At 39.4% G+C, this 18525-nt stretch overlaps 1 protein-coding gene across 1 annotated transcript in view; it reads right to left on the bottom strand.

Annotated features, from left to right (window-relative positions):
- Window positions 1-18525, bottom strand: part of AASS (aminoadipate-semialdehyde synthase) — an 83101-nt gene that overhangs the window by 42131 nt on the left and 22445 nt on the right. The window contains exons 10-13 of the mRNA XM_068972618.1: window positions 15605-15727; window positions 15110-15221; window positions 5690-5749; window positions 5437-5504 (exon numbers count right to left, since the gene is read on the bottom strand). Coding sequence (XP_068828719.1) covers window positions 5437-5504; window positions 5690-5749; window positions 15110-15221; window positions 15605-15727 — 363 coding nt within the window. The remainder of the gene's footprint in view (window positions 1-5436; window positions 5505-5689; window positions 5750-15109; window positions 15222-15604; window positions 15728-18525) is intronic.

Consider the following 18525-nt stretch of genomic DNA (forward strand, 5'->3'; position numbering starts at 1 on the left):
CACTGATGAACATAGATGCAAAAATCCTCAACAAAATTCTAGCAATCAGAATCCAACAACACATTAAAAAGATCATACACCATGACCAAGTGGGCTTTATCCCAGGGATGCAAGGATTCTTCAATATCCGCAAATCAATCAATGCAATTCACCACATTAACAAATTGAAAAATAAAAGCCATATGATTATCTCAATAAATGCAGAGAAAGCCTTTGACAAAATTCAACATCCATTTATGATAAAACTCTCCAGAAAGCAGGAATAGAAGGAACATTCCTCAACATAATAAAAGCTATATATGACAAACCCACAGGAAACTTTATCCTCAATGGTGAATTGAAAGCATTTCCCCTAAAGTCAGGAACAAGACAAGGGTGCCCACTCTCACCACTACTCTTCAACATGGTTTTGGAAGTTTTGGCCACAGCAATCAGAGCAGAAAAAGAAATAAAAGGAATCCAAATTGGAAAAGAAGTAAAACTCTCACTGTTTGCAGATGACATGATCCTCTACATAGAAAACCCTAAAGACTCCACCAGAAAATTACTAGCACTAATCAATGAATATAGTAAAGTTGCAGGATATAAAATCAACACACAGAAATCCTTTGCATTCCTATATGCTAACAATGAGAAAAGAGAAAGAGAAATTAATTCACCATTGCAACGAAAAGAATAAAATACTTAGGAATATATCTACCTAAAGAAACTAAAGACCTATATATAGAAAATTATTAAAGAAAGAAATCAAAGAGGACACTAATAGATGGAGAGATATACCATGTTCATGGATCAGAAGAATCAATATAGTGAAAATGAGTATACTACCCAAAGCAATCTATAGATTCAATGCAATCCCTATCAACCTGCCAACGGTATTTTTCACAGAGCTAGAACAAATAATTTCACAATTTGTATGGAAATACAAAAACGCTCGAACAGCCAAAGCAATCTTGAGAAAGAAGAATGGAACTGGAGGAATCAACCTGCCTGACTTAGTCTCTACTACAAAGCCACAGTCATCAAGACAGTATGGTAGTGGCACAAAGACAGAAATATAGATCAATGGAACAAAATAGAAAGCCCAGAGATAAATCCACACACCTATGGACACCTTATCTTTGACAAAGGAGGCAAGAATATACAATGGATTAAAGACAATCTCTTTAACAAGTGGTGCTGGGAAAACTGGTCAATCACTTGTAAAAGAATGAAACTAGAACACTTTCTAACACCATACACAAAAATAAACTCAAAATGGATTAAAGATCTAAACTTAAGACCAGAAACTATAAATCTCCTAGAGGAGAACATAGGCAAAACACTCTCCGACATAAATCACATCAGGATCCTCTCTGAGCCATCTCCCAGAATATTGGAAATAAAAGCAAAAATAAACAAATGGGACCTAATTAAAATTAAAAGCTTCTGCACAACAAAGGAAACTATAAGCAAGGTGAAAAGACAGCCTTCAGAATGGGAGAAAACAATAGCAAATGAAGCAACTGACAAACAACTAATCTCAAAAATATACAAGCAGCTCCTGCAGCTCAATTCCAGAAAAATAAATGACCCAATAAAAAAATGGGCCAAAGAACTAAATAGACATTTCTCCAAAGAAGACATACAGATGGCTAACAAACACATGAAAAGATGCTCAACATCACTCATTATCAGAGAAATGCAAATCAAAACCACAATGAGGTACCATTTCACACCAGTCAGAATGGCTGCAATCCAAAAGTCTACAAGCAATAAATGCTGGAGAGGGTGTGGAGAAAATGGAACCCTCTTACACTGTTGGTGGGAATGCAAACTAGTACAGCCACTATGGAGAACAGTGTGGAGATTCCTTAAAAAACTGGAAATAGAACTGCCTTATGACCCAGAAATCCCACTGCTGGGCATACACACTGAGGAAACCAGAATTGAAAGAGACATGTGTACCCCAGTGTTCATCACAGCACTGTTTATAATAGCCTGGACATGGAAGCAACCTAGATGTCCATCAGCAGATGAATCGATAAGAAAGCTGTGGTACATATACACAATATACACAGGAGTATTACTCAGGCATTGAAAAGAATACATTTGAATCAGTTCTAATGAGGTGGATGAAACTGGAGCTTATTAAACAGAGTGAAGTAAGCCAGAAAGAAAAACACCAATACAGTATACTAATGCATATATACGAAATTTAGAAAGATGGTAATGATAAACCTGTATGTGAGACAGCAAAAGGGACACAGATGTATAGAACAGTCTTTTGGACTCTGTGGGAGAGGGTGAGGGTGGGATGGTTTGGGAGAATGGCATTGAAACATATATAATATCATATGTGAAATGAATTGCCAGTCCAGGTTCGAAGCATGATACAGGATGCTCGGGGCCGGTGCACTGGGATGACCCAGAGGGATGGTATGGGGAGGGAGTTGGGAAGGGGGTTCAGGATGAGGAACACATGTACACCCGTGGCAGATTCATGTCAATGTATGGCAAAACCAATACAATATTGTAAAGTAGCCTCCAATTAAAATAAATAAATTTATATTTTAAAAATAAATAAATAAAACTTAGACTGTGAAGCAATCATTTTCCCCCCACATTTCTTACAATAAGAATCTCACCAGGAGTTCCCAATACCAACATTTTACATTAATCATTTTATATCCCATATAATGAACAATAGATCCAGACATGTTTGATGTGTATGAATTCCCAGTGCCACTTGTGAGGTACAAGTGCTGGACCAATGCCTGGCTGTTCACAACTGAGTCACTTGGTCTCACACTATCCTTCCAGGGGAGGACATTGATTCAAAATCATGCTAGGGGCCTGTTATCAGAAACCTATTTACTCCTCACAACAATCTGAGGATACTACAATCTGAGCAGGAGGTTATTATCCATATTAGACACAGTCTTGTGATTTATCTTTTGGGTCACTTGAAACCAGTGAAAACCATGATTTTCTCTCTTTTTTTTTTTTTTCAAACTCTAAACTTTTTATTTTGTATTGGGATATTGCCGATTAACAATGTAGTGATAGTTTCAGGAGAACAATGAAGAAACTCAGCTATACATATACGTGTATCCATTCTCCCCCAAACCCTTCTCCCATCCAGGCTGGCACATAACATTGAACAGAATTCAATGTACTACACAATAGGTCTTTGTTGGTTATCCATTTTGAATATATCAATATGTGCATGACCTTCCCAAATTCCCTAACTATCCCTTCCCTTTGGGAAACTATGTTCATTTTCTAAGTTTGTGAGTCTCTTTCTAAAACCATAATCTTGAAATCACAAATGGTATGGGTTAAATGTAGAAATCTAAGATGAGTCACTAGGCAGAACTCTAATTCTTGAATTTCTCTGTTGTTAGAATTTGTACTTGCCTGACAGTTAATGATTTGTCTTTCCTACAAACTCTGACCTCCAAGATAGTGACTAAGTCTTCTCCATCTTTATAAGCCCACTATTGCTCATTGCATTCTGTCTTAAAGATACTCATTAAAAGTCTTCTGAATCAAATCCCCAGATATCAGTATAAAACCATGGATATGGTTTGGTGCCAGAGACTTAAGCAGAAGGCTCTGTTGCTGGAATCTTTTAGGCTAGGATGTCTCTCAAGCTTTAACCTTAATTTAATTTCACTTAATTTCATTAATTATAAGTAAATAAAAATAAATGTAAATATAAAATGCTCCCACCTCTCTTCACTCCCAACACTCCTATCACTGATGATGGGAGCTTTCATTTAACTTCCACCTCTATCCCATTTCACCTCCCAGAAGGAAGCACTATTATTAGCTATTATAGATCCTTTCTAATAACATCTTCTGCAGTTTGGGTATATGAAACACAGTATTTTGATCTCTAAAAAGAAAATGTTCAAAATACATTTTTAAAAACTTACTTCTAGATATTAATACTATCTGCCCCATCAGCAACCCCACACTCCTGGTTAATAATTACTGTGCTAAATAAAGGGGCTTCTCTGGTGGCTCAGATGGTAAAAGAATTGCCTGCAATGTGGGAGACCTGGGTCAGGAAGATCCCCTGGAGGAGTGCATGGCGACCCATTCCAGCATTCTTGCTTGGAGAATCCCCATGAATGGAGAAGCCTGGCAAGGTACAGTCCATGGGGTTGCAAAGAGTCAGACACACCTGAGCGACTAAGCACAGGACAATGAATAAAGAGAACAAAACAATAAAGCAGGTATTCAAGGAAACTCTAATTTCCTTCCAAAATGCAATCTTCATTTTCAATCTCTTGGCACAAGATTCTACCTGGGAAGGAAGGCAGGAAGTCCTAGCAGTCAGACCTGCTGCTACATGGAATATGGTATATAAAGAGTGACTAGTCATGTTAGACATGTCATTGAGATTAATCATGTAAGAAAGAGATAATCAGAATGAAAATCCAAAGATAAACAGAACTATGAAGAACAAATATATGAAGTTTCCCCTATAAGACACTCACCTATGGAGTTCTATAAACTAATTGCTTTTTCATAAAAAAAAAATTATATACCCCTGGTATCATGACAGAATACTTCACTAACATACAAAAGTAAGTATAAGCTAACCAACAAACATGGAAAAGGCATAACAATAATACTTGATCTCTTATTTACTTCTTATAGGTGGAATAACAGACAGAAGATCAGGCAGTTTGTTTCTAATTTTCCCACTCTGGCTTCTCCTGAGAATTCAGTGCATGGGTCATTTTGTTAAATGTGATAGACCAATAGAGCAGGTATAAACACAGACCAAGTACAAAGAGTTGGATACCAGAACATTCCAATGTCGATGTCTATGTTTCCAAATTTTGAGTAGTAACGCCAGTCATGGAAACCAAGGCCTTAACTAAGTATCTTCCTAAGAGAACCGTTCTCTCCAGTGGATTTGTCTCATTACTTTTTGACACTTTCCTCCTAATAAGAATCCCAGGGAAAACTGACCTCTCACCATTTTCTTTTTTCAGTACTTTTCTTAATTGCTAACCAAGAGTCCAGTTTGCTAAACATTATCCTAAGTGAAAGAGAATCCAAATCCTCAACTAGAAATCAATCTGAAAGTGCCAAGGAAAGGGTTAGCTTGCTCATTTTCCTTTGGGAGAATAGTTGGGACATTACAATATGCAAAATGCTAGAGAAAGAACAGGGACAGAGCTTTTGAAGTTTTGCTTACCTACACACAAGTTTACATGGATATTAGAAAGCCAAAATGATGCTACAGTACTGTTCAAAGGAAAATAACTCACATTGGTTTCAGCCAGTCACTTCATTTGAAATTCCTAGTATTTACAGACATTTAAAAATTACATATTGCATAATCCTAGTATCAAGAACTCATATGGAAGCATTTTAAAAATACTCATGAGATCCAAGAATAAATGTATTAAACAAGAGGTTGTAAATGAGGCTTACCTGTTCTCTCGGAGTTTCTGGATATATTTATACTTGTTAGACAACAGGCCGTTAGATGTAATCACTGCCTGAATATATATGATACAAGACAATTCTTTAGTCAGCACATTTAGTCCCACAGTCATGGGCTCATGACTAACAGAGAAAAGAGAGTGACAGAGATGGAGAAAGACAGGGAAGGAAAGAGGAAAAGGGATCAAGGAAAGTGGTGGAAAAAATACATTCATGAAAAGAAATACTTTTCATAACTTACATCTCGCACCACAGGAGAAAAATTCTGACTTTCAAGAGGCTGTGTTGCATCTGAGAGTATCTGAAAAGGAAATGAAATTGGAAAAAGATAAATGATGTTGCAAAGAAGGTGTCTTGCTATTTTATCTATATTAAAATATTAGTCAAAGGAAAAAATGTTTAGAAAAGTGTTTTGAAAATCACTGAATTGTATAATTAATTGGCAAAAGGAGTCTTCTGCAAGCAATGAATTCTGCCCCCCCAAAACATGTTTATTCAGTACAATTTCCAATTCCAAAACCTTAATCACGTTTGCTTACTGGAAACACAGAAAACTTAGACTTCCCCACCAGTTAGATGTGTCATGTTGAGCGTATGTTGTTCTTTAGTCGCTCAGTCATGTCCAACTCTTTGCTACCCTTTGAACTGTATCCCTCCAGGCTCCTCTGTCCGTGGGAGTTTTCAGGCAAGAATACTGGAGTGGGTTGCCACTTCATTCTCCAGGGAATCTTCCTGACCCAGGGATCAAACCCACATCTCCTGTGTCTCCTGCATTGCAGATAGATTCCTTAACCCCTGAGACACCAGGGAAGCCTGTGTCTTGTTGAGCGTGCTGGCAAATATCACCACAAGCTTTATCACCACAGTCCTCCCTCTGAGGACCTCCATCCCATCCCAAAGGTTCAGCCTGTTCTATTAGCAGTAGAAAATGGGATATGCTACCATAGGGAGTCTCCCTCAGGTCAGCAATGGTTCCATATATAGACACATCAGCATTTCAGAAGTGTCAAGGAAAATGACTTGACCCAGTAGACTCAAAAAATCCTTCATACCCTTCCCATTATCTCACAAGTATGAGCCAACAACAAAAGCCACACCTCATACTGACACCCTAGCATTCCAGTCCTTCTCATTTCCTCCAAGGCATCCAACCTTTGAATAGACGCCAAAAGGTAAAGATCAGATAAGTGTGGTTGCTTCTGATGGGTGAGGCCTTAAGGTCAATGAGACAATCAAGACCCTACAGCACTCACCCAACTTAAGAAAGTGTTAAATGTACCAACCAGATGCTGGCAGAACAGTATATATTTACTGTATTAAAAAAAATACAAAACTACTTTCATGTATCTAAAACATCAGATACCTAGGCTCGCTATTCCTGGGAAACCAGCATTAAAAAAAAAAAAAAAAGACAGGTATACATATTTATAAGCCAGGCATTGTTAGGGGAATTGATGAAACTGACACTTGGGGTCTTCCCACTGGAGTATTTCCTTCTCAAGCTGACTCCTCCACCAACCAACCCTGTCAACAAGGCAAGAGCCATTAACAGATAGTAAAATGAGTTCACATCTCACTCAGTATATGGTTAAATCACTCAACTCCTATGTATCTTTTCATTCTCTCTCTCTCTGCTCTTTAATTCTATAGCCTTACGTAGGCCTTACTGGGATCATGGGAACTACCTTCCACATCTCTTCCCTCCATTTATCTCCAATCTGAAACACAAATTTGATTATTTGTGTTTAAACAGGCTCCTGTGCCTGTTAAAAATAATTCAGTAGATTTCCATTGCCTTCAAGTTAGTCTCAAGCTTCCACTATAGTCTGGCTCTGCCTCTCCTGCCTCAACCCCCGCATTGGCCTCACACCCAACACTTCAACCATGTGAACAGCCTGGAGCTGGGTACCCACATCATGTCCTCACCTGCCTCTTGGCCACACCATGTAGCCACTTCACATGTTACTCCTCCACTTCAAACTCCTTCTCTTTGTTCTCTGAGATGCAGCAGAAGAACAGCCTTCTCTGTAAAGCCTCTACCAAAGTGAAAGTCGCTCAGTTGTGTCCACCTCTTTGCGACCCCATGGACAATACAGTCCAAGGAATTCTCCAGCCCAGAATACTGGAGTGGGTAGCCTTTCTCTTCTCCAGGGGAATTCCCAACCTAGGGATTGAACCGAGATCTCCCACATTACAGGTGGATTTTTTACCAGTTGAGCCACAAGGGAAGTTTATCAAAACCTGCCCCCAAACAGACCTGGAAAGTAGGAACTGCACTTGGCATCTTGCTGTAAGGCTACTAATTGTAAGATGGCAAATATTCAATAAATATATTAGTGGATACATGCAGTCATTATTGAAAATTCAGTGCATTTTTTCCCCAAGAAACTAATAATTGTCATGAGTCCACCTAAAGAGAGGTAAATATCAAACAAAGACAAAAGGTTGCTCAGGGACTTCCCTGGTGGTCCAGTGGCTAAGACTCCCCCTCTCCCAATGCAGGGGGCATGGGTTCGATCCCTGCTCAGGGAACTAGATCCCACATACCATAACTAACGGTTCACCTGCCACAACTAAAGATCCTGCATGCCTCAACAAAGATCGAGATCCCTTGTGTCGTAACTAAGACCTGAGACAGCCAAATAAATATATTTTTTAAAAGGCTTCTAAATTGCCGCATTTAACTCTCTCCCTTGCTAGAATTCATCCAATACAAAACTGCAAGCACAGCCTCCTGAAGCATATGGTAGGTCTTGTCACTTTCACATATAACACTTTTGAGGCTCATCACTCTTTTCTAAATTAATCTCAAGCTATTTTCCCGGTGTTAAGACCCCTTGTAACATGGAACCAATATATTTACCTTAATTCCATCTGATCTGACAGCACACAGAAACCTTATGTTAAATTAGCTCCCACCTTCGCTCCCCCGTCTACATCGCACAGTATGCCTCCTACTTCCACTTTCCCGACTTCCTCAACTGGACAGATCCTCTCCCTCCACAACGTCATTAGCATCTTCCTGTGACTATCACATTCCATCTTTCAGTAGAATTGCACATGTGTCTTATGCCCTTCTTGGACCTCATGCATCTATAGGTCAGCAGCTGTGTTTTAATTCTCTTCATTTAGGTGTCTGCCTTGTTCCAATAGACAATAAATATCTATTGAATTCAACTGAAACGAAACTTCCATATTGGTTCAAAAGGATATCCTATGCCCTGGAATGCTATAGGTTCTATCACGTCAAAAAAGAAAATCAGGGGGAAACAGGACAGTCCATATACCTTGTTTTATTGTGGTTCGACTTACTGTGGTTTACAGATATTGATTTTTTCTTCATTGAAGATTTGTGGCAACTTTGTATTGAGCAAGTCTACTGGTGCCCTTTCCCCAACAGATTTGCTCACTCTGTGTCTCTGTCACATTTTGGTAATTCTCACAATATTTCAACATTTTTCATTATTTTTACTTTTGTTATGCTGATCTTTGATCAGTAATCTTTGACATTACTATTGCAAAAAAGATTATGACTCACTGAAAGCTCAGATGATGGTTAACATATTTTAGCAATATTCTTTTTCTTTTTTAAAATTGAACTATAGTTGATATGGGCTTCCCTGGTGGCTCAGTGGTAAAGAATCTGCCTGAAATGCAGGAGATGCATGTTTGATCCCTGGGTCAGGAAGATCTCCTGGAGGAGGGCATGACAACCCACTTCAGTATTCTTACCTGGAGAATTCCATGGACAGAGAAGCCTAGTGGGCTACAGTCCATGGGGTCACAAAGAATTGGATACAACTGAAGCAAATTAATCGAGAAGGCACTGGTGACCCGCTCCAGTACTCTTGCCTGGAAACTCCCTTGGATGGAGGAGCCTGGTGGGCTGCAGTCTGTGGGGTCGCTAAGAGTTGGACATGACTGAACAACTTCACTTTCACTTTTCACTTTTATGCATTGGAGAAAGAAATGGCAACCCACTCCAGTGTTCTTGCCTGGAGAATCCCAGGGACAGAGTCGGACACAACTGACATGACAGCAGTAGCAGCAGCAGCAGAAGCAACTTAATACACACACATAGTTGACATATAATACTGTATTTCTTAATTAAGGTATGTATATCATCTTTAGACTTATGGTTATGGCACACTTAATAGACTACAGTATAGTTTAAACATAACTTATATATGCACTGGGAAACCAAAAAATTTTTGTTACTCATTTTATTGTGATATTCATTTTATTGCAGTGGTCTGAAACTAAGCCCCAGATATATCCAAGGTACTTTAAATATAGCTTCATACTGTTATCAAAAGAACATAGATAATATACTTAATTTTTTAGTGGCAAGCAGGTACAGGTATTATCAAGACTACATAGTTTTTACATATGTCCAGCGCTGAGGCTGATGCCTCCAAGACAATCCTACCACCCTGTTTGGAAGACCAATCTCCCAGAGGAAGAAATGGCCATCCACTCCAGCATTCTTGCCTGGAGAATCCCATGAACAGAGTAGCCTGGCAGGCTACAGTCCATGGGGTTGCAAAGAGTTGGACACGACTGAAGCAACTTTGCAGCAGGGACATATAAAAGGAAGACGGTGTTAAAATTTAGAGAAGTTGGTTGTGCCAACAAATCTAAGCACTTTTCTTAGATGTAGCTGCCAATGTGGAAGCAGTGGCTGGGATGCTGAGCAGAGAGAAACTGAGAAGAGTTTGTGGCTGACCACAGGGTAAGAAAAAACAAACACTGGAGTTTAAGTTCAGCTGAAGGGGATCCTAATACAAGCCAGATTTCCATTTGGGATCCTGAAAGATGATATTCTAAATAAAGGGTCAACTGAAAAATGTAGTTCTCCAAAGGACCAAGGCTCAGCTTTGGAATCACTTCCATTCTTAACTGAACGGAGGTGATTTTCTCCTAGCCTCCTTGCCAGAAACAAGGGAAATCTTCTCTGAAACACACACACACACACCATCCAGAGCCTCAAATCATCTCTAAGATTTATATAAACTATAACCAAATTTCAATCAAAAATAAACAGGCATATTAAGTAATAAGAACGGACTGAAAACCAAGAAAAAGTAAAACAAAGAACATTAAACAGACCCAAGAAGTTCATTGGAAGTATCAGAAGTGTTTTAAAACTCTGATTAATTTGTTCATAAAATAAAATTTTCCCATAAAAGGTACAGCTAATCCACAGTTATAAGTCAAGACAGTAGGTCCCTTTAGGAAGGAGAGTGGGGATAGTGGTGGGAAAGGCACAGGGGATTTCTGGGATGTTAACCTTGTTCTAGTTTTCACCTTGTAGTGTTCACCTGCATGTCTTTGTGATAATTTATCATGCTATATACTTAAGTATCACTTATCTGTGACACTTTAATATTGTATACTATCATATAATATAAAAAATTGTATTTATTCTTTAATAAAATAATTTTCTTTTTGTTTAAGGAGTTCCCTGTTGGTCCAGTGGCTAAGACTCCATGCTCCCAATGAAAAGGGTTTGAGTTCGATCCCTAGTCAGGAAACTAGGATCGAACATGCCGTGGGTGCAGCCAAAACAACAAAAGAAAATTTCATTCAAATTTTACTTAGCCCTCATCAGTTACATGGGCTAACTCTCAATCACACTTTACTAAGAATTTCATTGAATTGGCTCATTTTCCTCCTAACATCTGTATGAGGTCAACTGTACTCAATAAAAGGCAATTTTGACTAAGGACAATGAAAAACTGGGGTCTAAGATCCAAGAAAAATAAACTTGTAATTGAAATTTTGAAGCATGATCATTTTTGAATTGAAAATGGCTAGTAGCAACTTCTTAGATGGTAAATGGTGTCAGAGCAGCCAAACAAAATGACATTTTAAGAAATAACAATCAAATCTTTTCATAAAGGCAAATTAGCATGCAATATTTTCCATAATTTGGCCTTATAAGCTAAGCATTGCGTTAAAATGCATACTTGAAGGATTCAAAAAGATGAATTAAAGTCAAAGGCTCAGGGCTTGCCTGGTGGCTCAGTGGTAGAGAAACCGTCTGCCAATACAAAAGACACAGGTTTGATCACTGGTCTGCGAAGATCGCACATGCCGTGGAGCAACTGAGCCCATGCACCACGGTTATTGAGCCTGTGCTCGAGAGCCAGGGAACAGCAACTATTGAACCCACGTGCCCTCAAACGCATGCTCCACGAGAGGAGCCACCACGATAAGAAGCCTTCACAATGCAATGAAGAGGAGGCCCTGCTCACTGCAACTAGAGAAAAGCTCTCACAGCAACCAAGACCAAGCACAGCCAAAAATAAATAAAATTATATTTAAAAAAAAGAAATGGAAAGAAAGCCAAAGGCTCAACAACAGCTCTTCTAGGTACTCCAAGACTCTGCTGGAGTCAAGATGATCTAATCAATGCATTGTGACTGAGGGGTTCTTTTTCAGGTAGGGACGAAGTGCTAACTATCCCTTCTATACATCACAGCTATAAACTCTGGACAAAATACAAAACAAAACTAACTACATGACAGTTTCGGAGAATGAAGAAGAGCAGGCAGTTGGGGAGAGTGTCAAAACTCGGAAGAAATAATCAGTGCTGAAACTGAGTGTGCTGTCCTTTTGGTATTGCCCTAAGGAGGGGCCGTGTGCTGTGAAGAAGTAGAAACAGGCAGCAAGCTTACTGACTTTCTGACCTAAGGGAACAGGAACGAAACCCTGGGCACCACAACCTGCTCCAGAGTGTGAGTGGGAAATGCCAGAAATGACAGACTCAGATAAAAGTGAAGCCCAGCTTCCATGTCAGCTCTGGTCCGAGTCTGGAAGGACTGAGCATGCGCAGGTCAGACGACAAGCAGCCCAGAAAGGATGAAAAAGCTGAACTTTTAGTTGAGATACCTGTCTCAGGTGAGACAGAGTTTTCAGTTTAAGTCTAGCCTCATTAATCGCCCGCTTAAAAAAAAAAAAAGCCAAATAAACCAAACAAAATCAACACTACAGAGAAATGTAACAGTCTGGCATTTCCACAGTGTGAGTCTTCACTGTATCCACGATGTACTTCAAAATTATTTAGCTTAAGAAAATCAGAAAACTATGACCCAACTCATTCTCAGGGGAAAAGACAATCACTATATTTCAAGCTGAAGTTTACCCAGAATTTTGGAAATAACAGGTAGACTGTAGAGTGGCTTTTACAACTCTGTTCCATGTTATAAGGAAAACTACACTCATGATAAATCAAAAGAAATTATCAGGAGAAAAAAAAAGAAACAAACAGAAATTTTAGAACTGCAAGAAAGAAAATCTGAAATCAAAAATTCATGTAAAGGGCTAACGAAAGTTATTGATTCTTCAGGGAAATGATCCCAGAGGGAAATGAATGAACATCACTGCAAATAGTAAACATCTGGGTAAGTTACTTTTAAAATATATATGTGCCTTTCAGCCACTTAGACATTTACAGTTACAGAATGTTAGAACTGGAGGGACCATTAAGATTCTGTATTATCAGGACTTCCCTAGTGGTCCAATGGTTAAGAATCCGCCTGCCAATGAGGAAGACGGGGGTTTAATCCCTGGTCAGGGAAGATTCCACGTGCCACAGAGCAACTAAGCCCATGCGCCACAACTAGAGAAGCCCGCATGCCTTAGACCCTGTGCTCTGCAACGAGAGACGCCACTACAGGGACAAACCTGAGCACCGCAGCGAGAGAGGAGCCCCCGCTCACTACAGCTAGAGAAAGCTGGCAAGCAGCAACAAAGCCAAAAAATAAAAATAATAACAGCAAATACGTTTTTAAAAATTAAATATCATTTTATAGGTAAATATCTGAGGTGCAGAAAGCAAGTGAGTGCTTGGCTCAAGGCCATAAAACAAGTTGACGTCTCCAGTAAAATTTGACAATTTGTCAAGCTACTTTAACTCCTAAGCATCAATTCCAGACACACCTCAGGTCCAGCACCAGATGCGTCAGCAACCCTTCTCAGCCTTCACTTCTTCGTGTGCCTCAGTTTTCTAATCAGTAAAATAGGTTGATAACGGTACCTACCTGAGAGAGTGACCATGAGTATTAAAAAATTAAAATATATAAAGTAATTTGGGGACATCCCTGGTGGCCCAGTGGTTAAGAGTCCACTTGCAATACAGGGGATGTGGGTTCGATCCTTAGTTGGGGAACTAAGATCTCACATGCCACACAACAACTAGGCCCTTGAGCTGCAGCTAGACAGCTTGTGTGCTGCAACTGCTGAGCCTGGGCGCTCCAGAGCTGAGTGCCGCAACTAGAAGGCTGGAGCACTGCAGCAAAGGATTCCCGTGATGCAACCAAGACTTGATGCAGCCAAATAAACAATCTGAACACTGTCTAGAACATAGTCAATGCTGTATAATATTGTTTCCAGCCATAATAATGCCTGCTACCTGCATTTTCTAAAGCCTGTTATATCTCCCTGCTGACATATTCCAGGAGGAAAAATAAAGGGTCAAAATAGAATAGTAAGTGAAAGAAAAGAAGATAGACTGGAAGCTGTACTTATTCAGGCCACATTACCTACTGCCCCATCTTAGTATGAAAGCTCCTGGGTGAAACTATGGATGAAAAGCATAAGAGCCACTCTTCAGACCTTTGGAACCTTGCCAGAGGCAGACAACCATTAGCAAGGAAATAAAGCATGATGGGTGTGAATGTTTACAATAAAAATGAAACAAGAAAGCCTTTTTCTGACAGAGAAAGTGGAATTTAGATAACACAATACTGGGACTTCCTGGTAGTCCAATGACTAAGACTCTGTGCTCCCAAAGCAGGGGCCATGATTCGATCCCTGCTCAGAGAACTAGATCCCACATGGCTGCAGCTAAAGATCCTGCATGCCACAACTAAGACCCAGCAGAGCCCAATAAATAAATAATAAAGGTAAATTCTATTTTAAAAAATAGATACACCCAGTCTTTCAACAATCACTGATCACAGTGAATAATACATGACTAGAACATAGGCTGTCATTTAACTAAGCATTAATGATTAAACTCAAACAAAATTTTTCCATTTCTGATTTTTCAAATCCGTGGCGCAGTGGTAAAGAATCCTCCTGCCAATGCAGGAGATACAGGAGACATGGCTTCAATCCCTGGGTCAGGAAGATCCCCTGGAGCAGGAAATGGCAACCCTCCCCAGTATTCTTGCCGGGAAAATCCCATGGACAGAAGACTCTGGTGGGCTACAATCCATGGGGTCAAAAAGAGTCGGACACAACTGAGCAACTGGGCACACACACACACACACACACACAAGCACACACACATACATACACACATCCAGTCACAGTATAGTAAGAATGCCCCAATATGAACTGATCTAGAAAGCAGAAGAAAAGAGGAAATAAAGTAAACCTCGTTTCCAATGTCAGGAACATTCTTAATAAAGTATGCGTAATGAAAGATAAATACAGTTGTAATGAAGCATGAAGGCAGTTACATAATAACATTTCCCATGAAACAAGTAAGCAGAATGGATGAAATAAGAGTGTCAGTACATGCTTTGGGGAAGGGCTGGCATTTCATTTTACAACAGATTTCTTAGATACAGAAGACCAGAACGTTCATAAGATCACTCCAAAGTTCTACTTAAAGCCACAGAGATGTTGCTGATGCTACCAGTCCACTTACCATTTCTTCAACATAAGGGTAAAGCATGTCTCCAAAGTATTCTGTAGATTCAATTGGAAGCTGTGCTGGCAAATTGTCAATGGAACACATCAGAATCCCAGAGCCTTCCACACTAGGAGAATCAACACGTTTCATTCAGATGGACAAAATTTATGTGTAAGTTCTAACTTTTCCAGATGTCTACTCTACTATATATTTGTAATTTTGTGCCATAGTATATTAGAAAATAAACAAGCTTTTTCAAATAAAACCTTTCCCTTCTTCAGCAACCCATTTTGAAATGCAGTACATATATACGTGTGTGTGCATTTAAGCGCTCAAATTTGTATGTGGTTTTTCCACCAAGTTTTTAAATATGTTTGAGCATATCTGTGGAAATTTGCATTGTTGTTGTGCTCAGTCACTCAGTGTGGGTATTTTAGAGTAGCATATCAAACGAAGTAAATGATATATTACTATGTATCTCACCGCATCTAACACCTTTAGCAAACTCACCTGTCATGAATAATATGCTGATCTGCATCATACATGCAAAAGGGACGCTCTATGGTTGTACACTCAGTCATAAACTCAATGGATCCTCCGGTGTCAGCTGAAATGTCACAGATTGCCACAAGTCTGTAAATAACATCAATACTTAGATGACAGCATGGATCTCTGGAGTTTCCAACAGAATTAAAAATGAATAAAAATGAAAAGTGCTTGGAAATTTTTTAAAGTAGATGGCAAATATTTCTTAGGCTCTTAGCTCTTTTTCCTATGGCTCATTGTTCAGGAAACAGATCTTCTGAGATACAGAGAATCTTCCTGATAGGAGTTTTAGTAACCACAAGCAAAAAGAGGAAGAGGAAGATAGGAAACGAAAAGAGGTGAAACAAAAAGGAAAAATCCCTTCCTCGTAAACACTGCTATATATAGAATAGATAACTAGTAAGGACCTATTGTACCATAGGAACTTTACTTATTACTCTGCAATGGCCTACAGGGAAAAGAACCTAAAAATGAGTGGATATAGATATATGTGGGCTTCCCTGGTGGCTCAGTAACAGAGAACCTGCCTACAATGCAGAAGCTACAGGAGACGTGGGTCCAATCCCTGGGTCAGGAAGGTCCCATAGAGGAGGGCATGGCAGCCCACTCCAGTACTCTTGCCTGGAGAATGCCATGGACAGAGGAGCCTGGCGGGCTATAGTTCAGAGTCACAAAGACTTGGATAGGACGCTTACTCTTTGGAAGAAAAGTTATGACCAACCTAGATAGCATATTGAAAAGCAGAGACATTACTTTGCCAACAAAGGTCCGTCTAGTCAAGGCTATGGTTTTTCCAGTGGTCATGTATGGATGTGAGAGTTGGACCGTGAAGAAAGCTGAGTGCCGAAGAATTGATGCTTTTGAATTGTGGTGTTGGAGAAGACTCTTGAGAGTCCCTTGGACTGCAAGGAGATCCAACCAGTCCATTCTAAAGGAGATCAGCCCTGGGTGTACTTTGGAAGAAATGATGCTAAAGCTGAAACTCCAGTACTTTGGCCACCTCATGCGAAGAGCTGACTCATTGGAAAAGACTCTGATGCTGGGAGGGATTGGAGGCAGGAGGAGAAGGGGACAACAGAGGATGAGATGGCTGGATCGCATCACGGACTTGATGGACGTGAGTCTGAGTGAACTCTGGGAGTTGGTGATGGACAGGGAGGCCTGGCGTGCTGCAATTCATGGGGTTTCAGAGTCAGACACGACTGAGCAACTGAACTAAGCTGAACTGAAATGACTTAGCACGTATGCACACATATGTATTGTATAACTGGTTCACTTGCTGTACACCTGACACTAACACAACATTGTAAATCAGCTATGCTTAGTCACTCAGTCATATCTGACTCTTTGCAACCCCATGGACTGTAGCCTGCCAGGCTCCTCTGTCCATGCAATTTTTTTTTCCAGGCAAGAATACTGAAGTGGGCTGCCATTTCCTCCTCCAGGGGATTTTCTCGACCCAGGGATAGAACCCATGTCTCCTGTCTCCTGCATTGCAGGCGGATCAACTATACTCAATAAAAAGATTTTTTAAAAAAGCTTTCCTAGAGAAATCACTGACAATAGCCTGAAGCTGAACTACTTAGTTAGCTTTAAACAGCTTAGATTTTTCAATTGCACTACCTCCACCCTGCTTAATAGTGTATAACTTTACATGTTAATACATGGAAATCTCTGAAATTATGAACAAAAGTTTCAGCCCAGGATTAGAAATCCTTTAGAGGTTGACCACAATTTTCCTGCCCAATCTCTAGTTTCCAACTGCCCATGTAAACCCTATCCTAGTACTAGACTATCCCACTCACTGTCTTAAATTGTGCTTTGGTGTTTCCATATTTATCAAACACCAACCCTGTGACTTGAAATCCTCGTTCTTACTCCTCTCTAAAGACTTTGCCAAGCCCACACCCCCTCCCACTTTCTTCTAAACTCCTCTGATATTGATTGCTCCCAGCATTCCTGTGGCATTTACCTGATGCCAGCTACATGCATGAGGGTAACAGTCATATTTTTTCTTTATTACTCAGCTTAGCACAGTGCCAGGAAGACCAGGTGCTCCACAAATATGTTATTGATTACTGAATTTATTCAACATTAGTAATTATTTGAACTTTATACGTCAAACAACATATTGGATATCTGTGGTCAAGACAAATAGGGCCCTTATCCTTAAGGAGATTAAGTTCGAGTAAGGCAGGAAAAATCATAAATACAAGAAAATTTAAAATCATAAGCAAAAGAATTTCAGGGGAAAAAACAGTAACAAACTGAAGAGAGATGGGAATGTGGAAGCAAGTACAGACCTCTCTGAGGAGTTTAATTTTTAGCTACATGTGGATTCACAGAAGTTAAGAGGAGAGAATTTCAAGAAGGAAGGAAGGAAATAGACTCATAGACACAGAAAACAAATTTAGGGTTTCCAATGAGCACAGCAGGTGAGGGAGGGATAAATTAGGAGTTTGGGATTAACAGATACACACTACTATATATAGAATAGATTTTTTTTAAAGGAACTATTGTATAGCACAGGGAACTATATTTAGTATCTTATTATAACCTATAATGAAAAAGATTCTGAAATAGAGTGTGTATATATATATATATATATATATATATATATATATAAAACTGAATTACTGCGCTTACACCTGAAACTAACATAACATTGTAAATCAACTATACTTCAATAAAAAATAAACTGGCTGCATAGGGCAAAAAGAAAGAAAGAAAGAAAAAGAAACCTTGTTATATCAGTTCTCTCTAACATGTTATCACAGAATCCAGTGATCACTTAACACAGTTAAGTCCGGAACACTTTTTCTAACTTTGGGGATGTTGCTTTATACATATGTATAACTGAATCACTTTGCTGTACACTTGAAACT

The sequence above is a fragment of the Capricornis sumatraensis genome, chromosome 5 (genome assembly GCF_032405125.1).
Source record: "Capricornis sumatraensis isolate serow.1 chromosome 5, serow.2, whole genome shotgun sequence".
Lineage (NCBI taxonomy): Eukaryota > Metazoa > Chordata > Mammalia > Artiodactyla > Bovidae > Capricornis > Capricornis sumatraensis.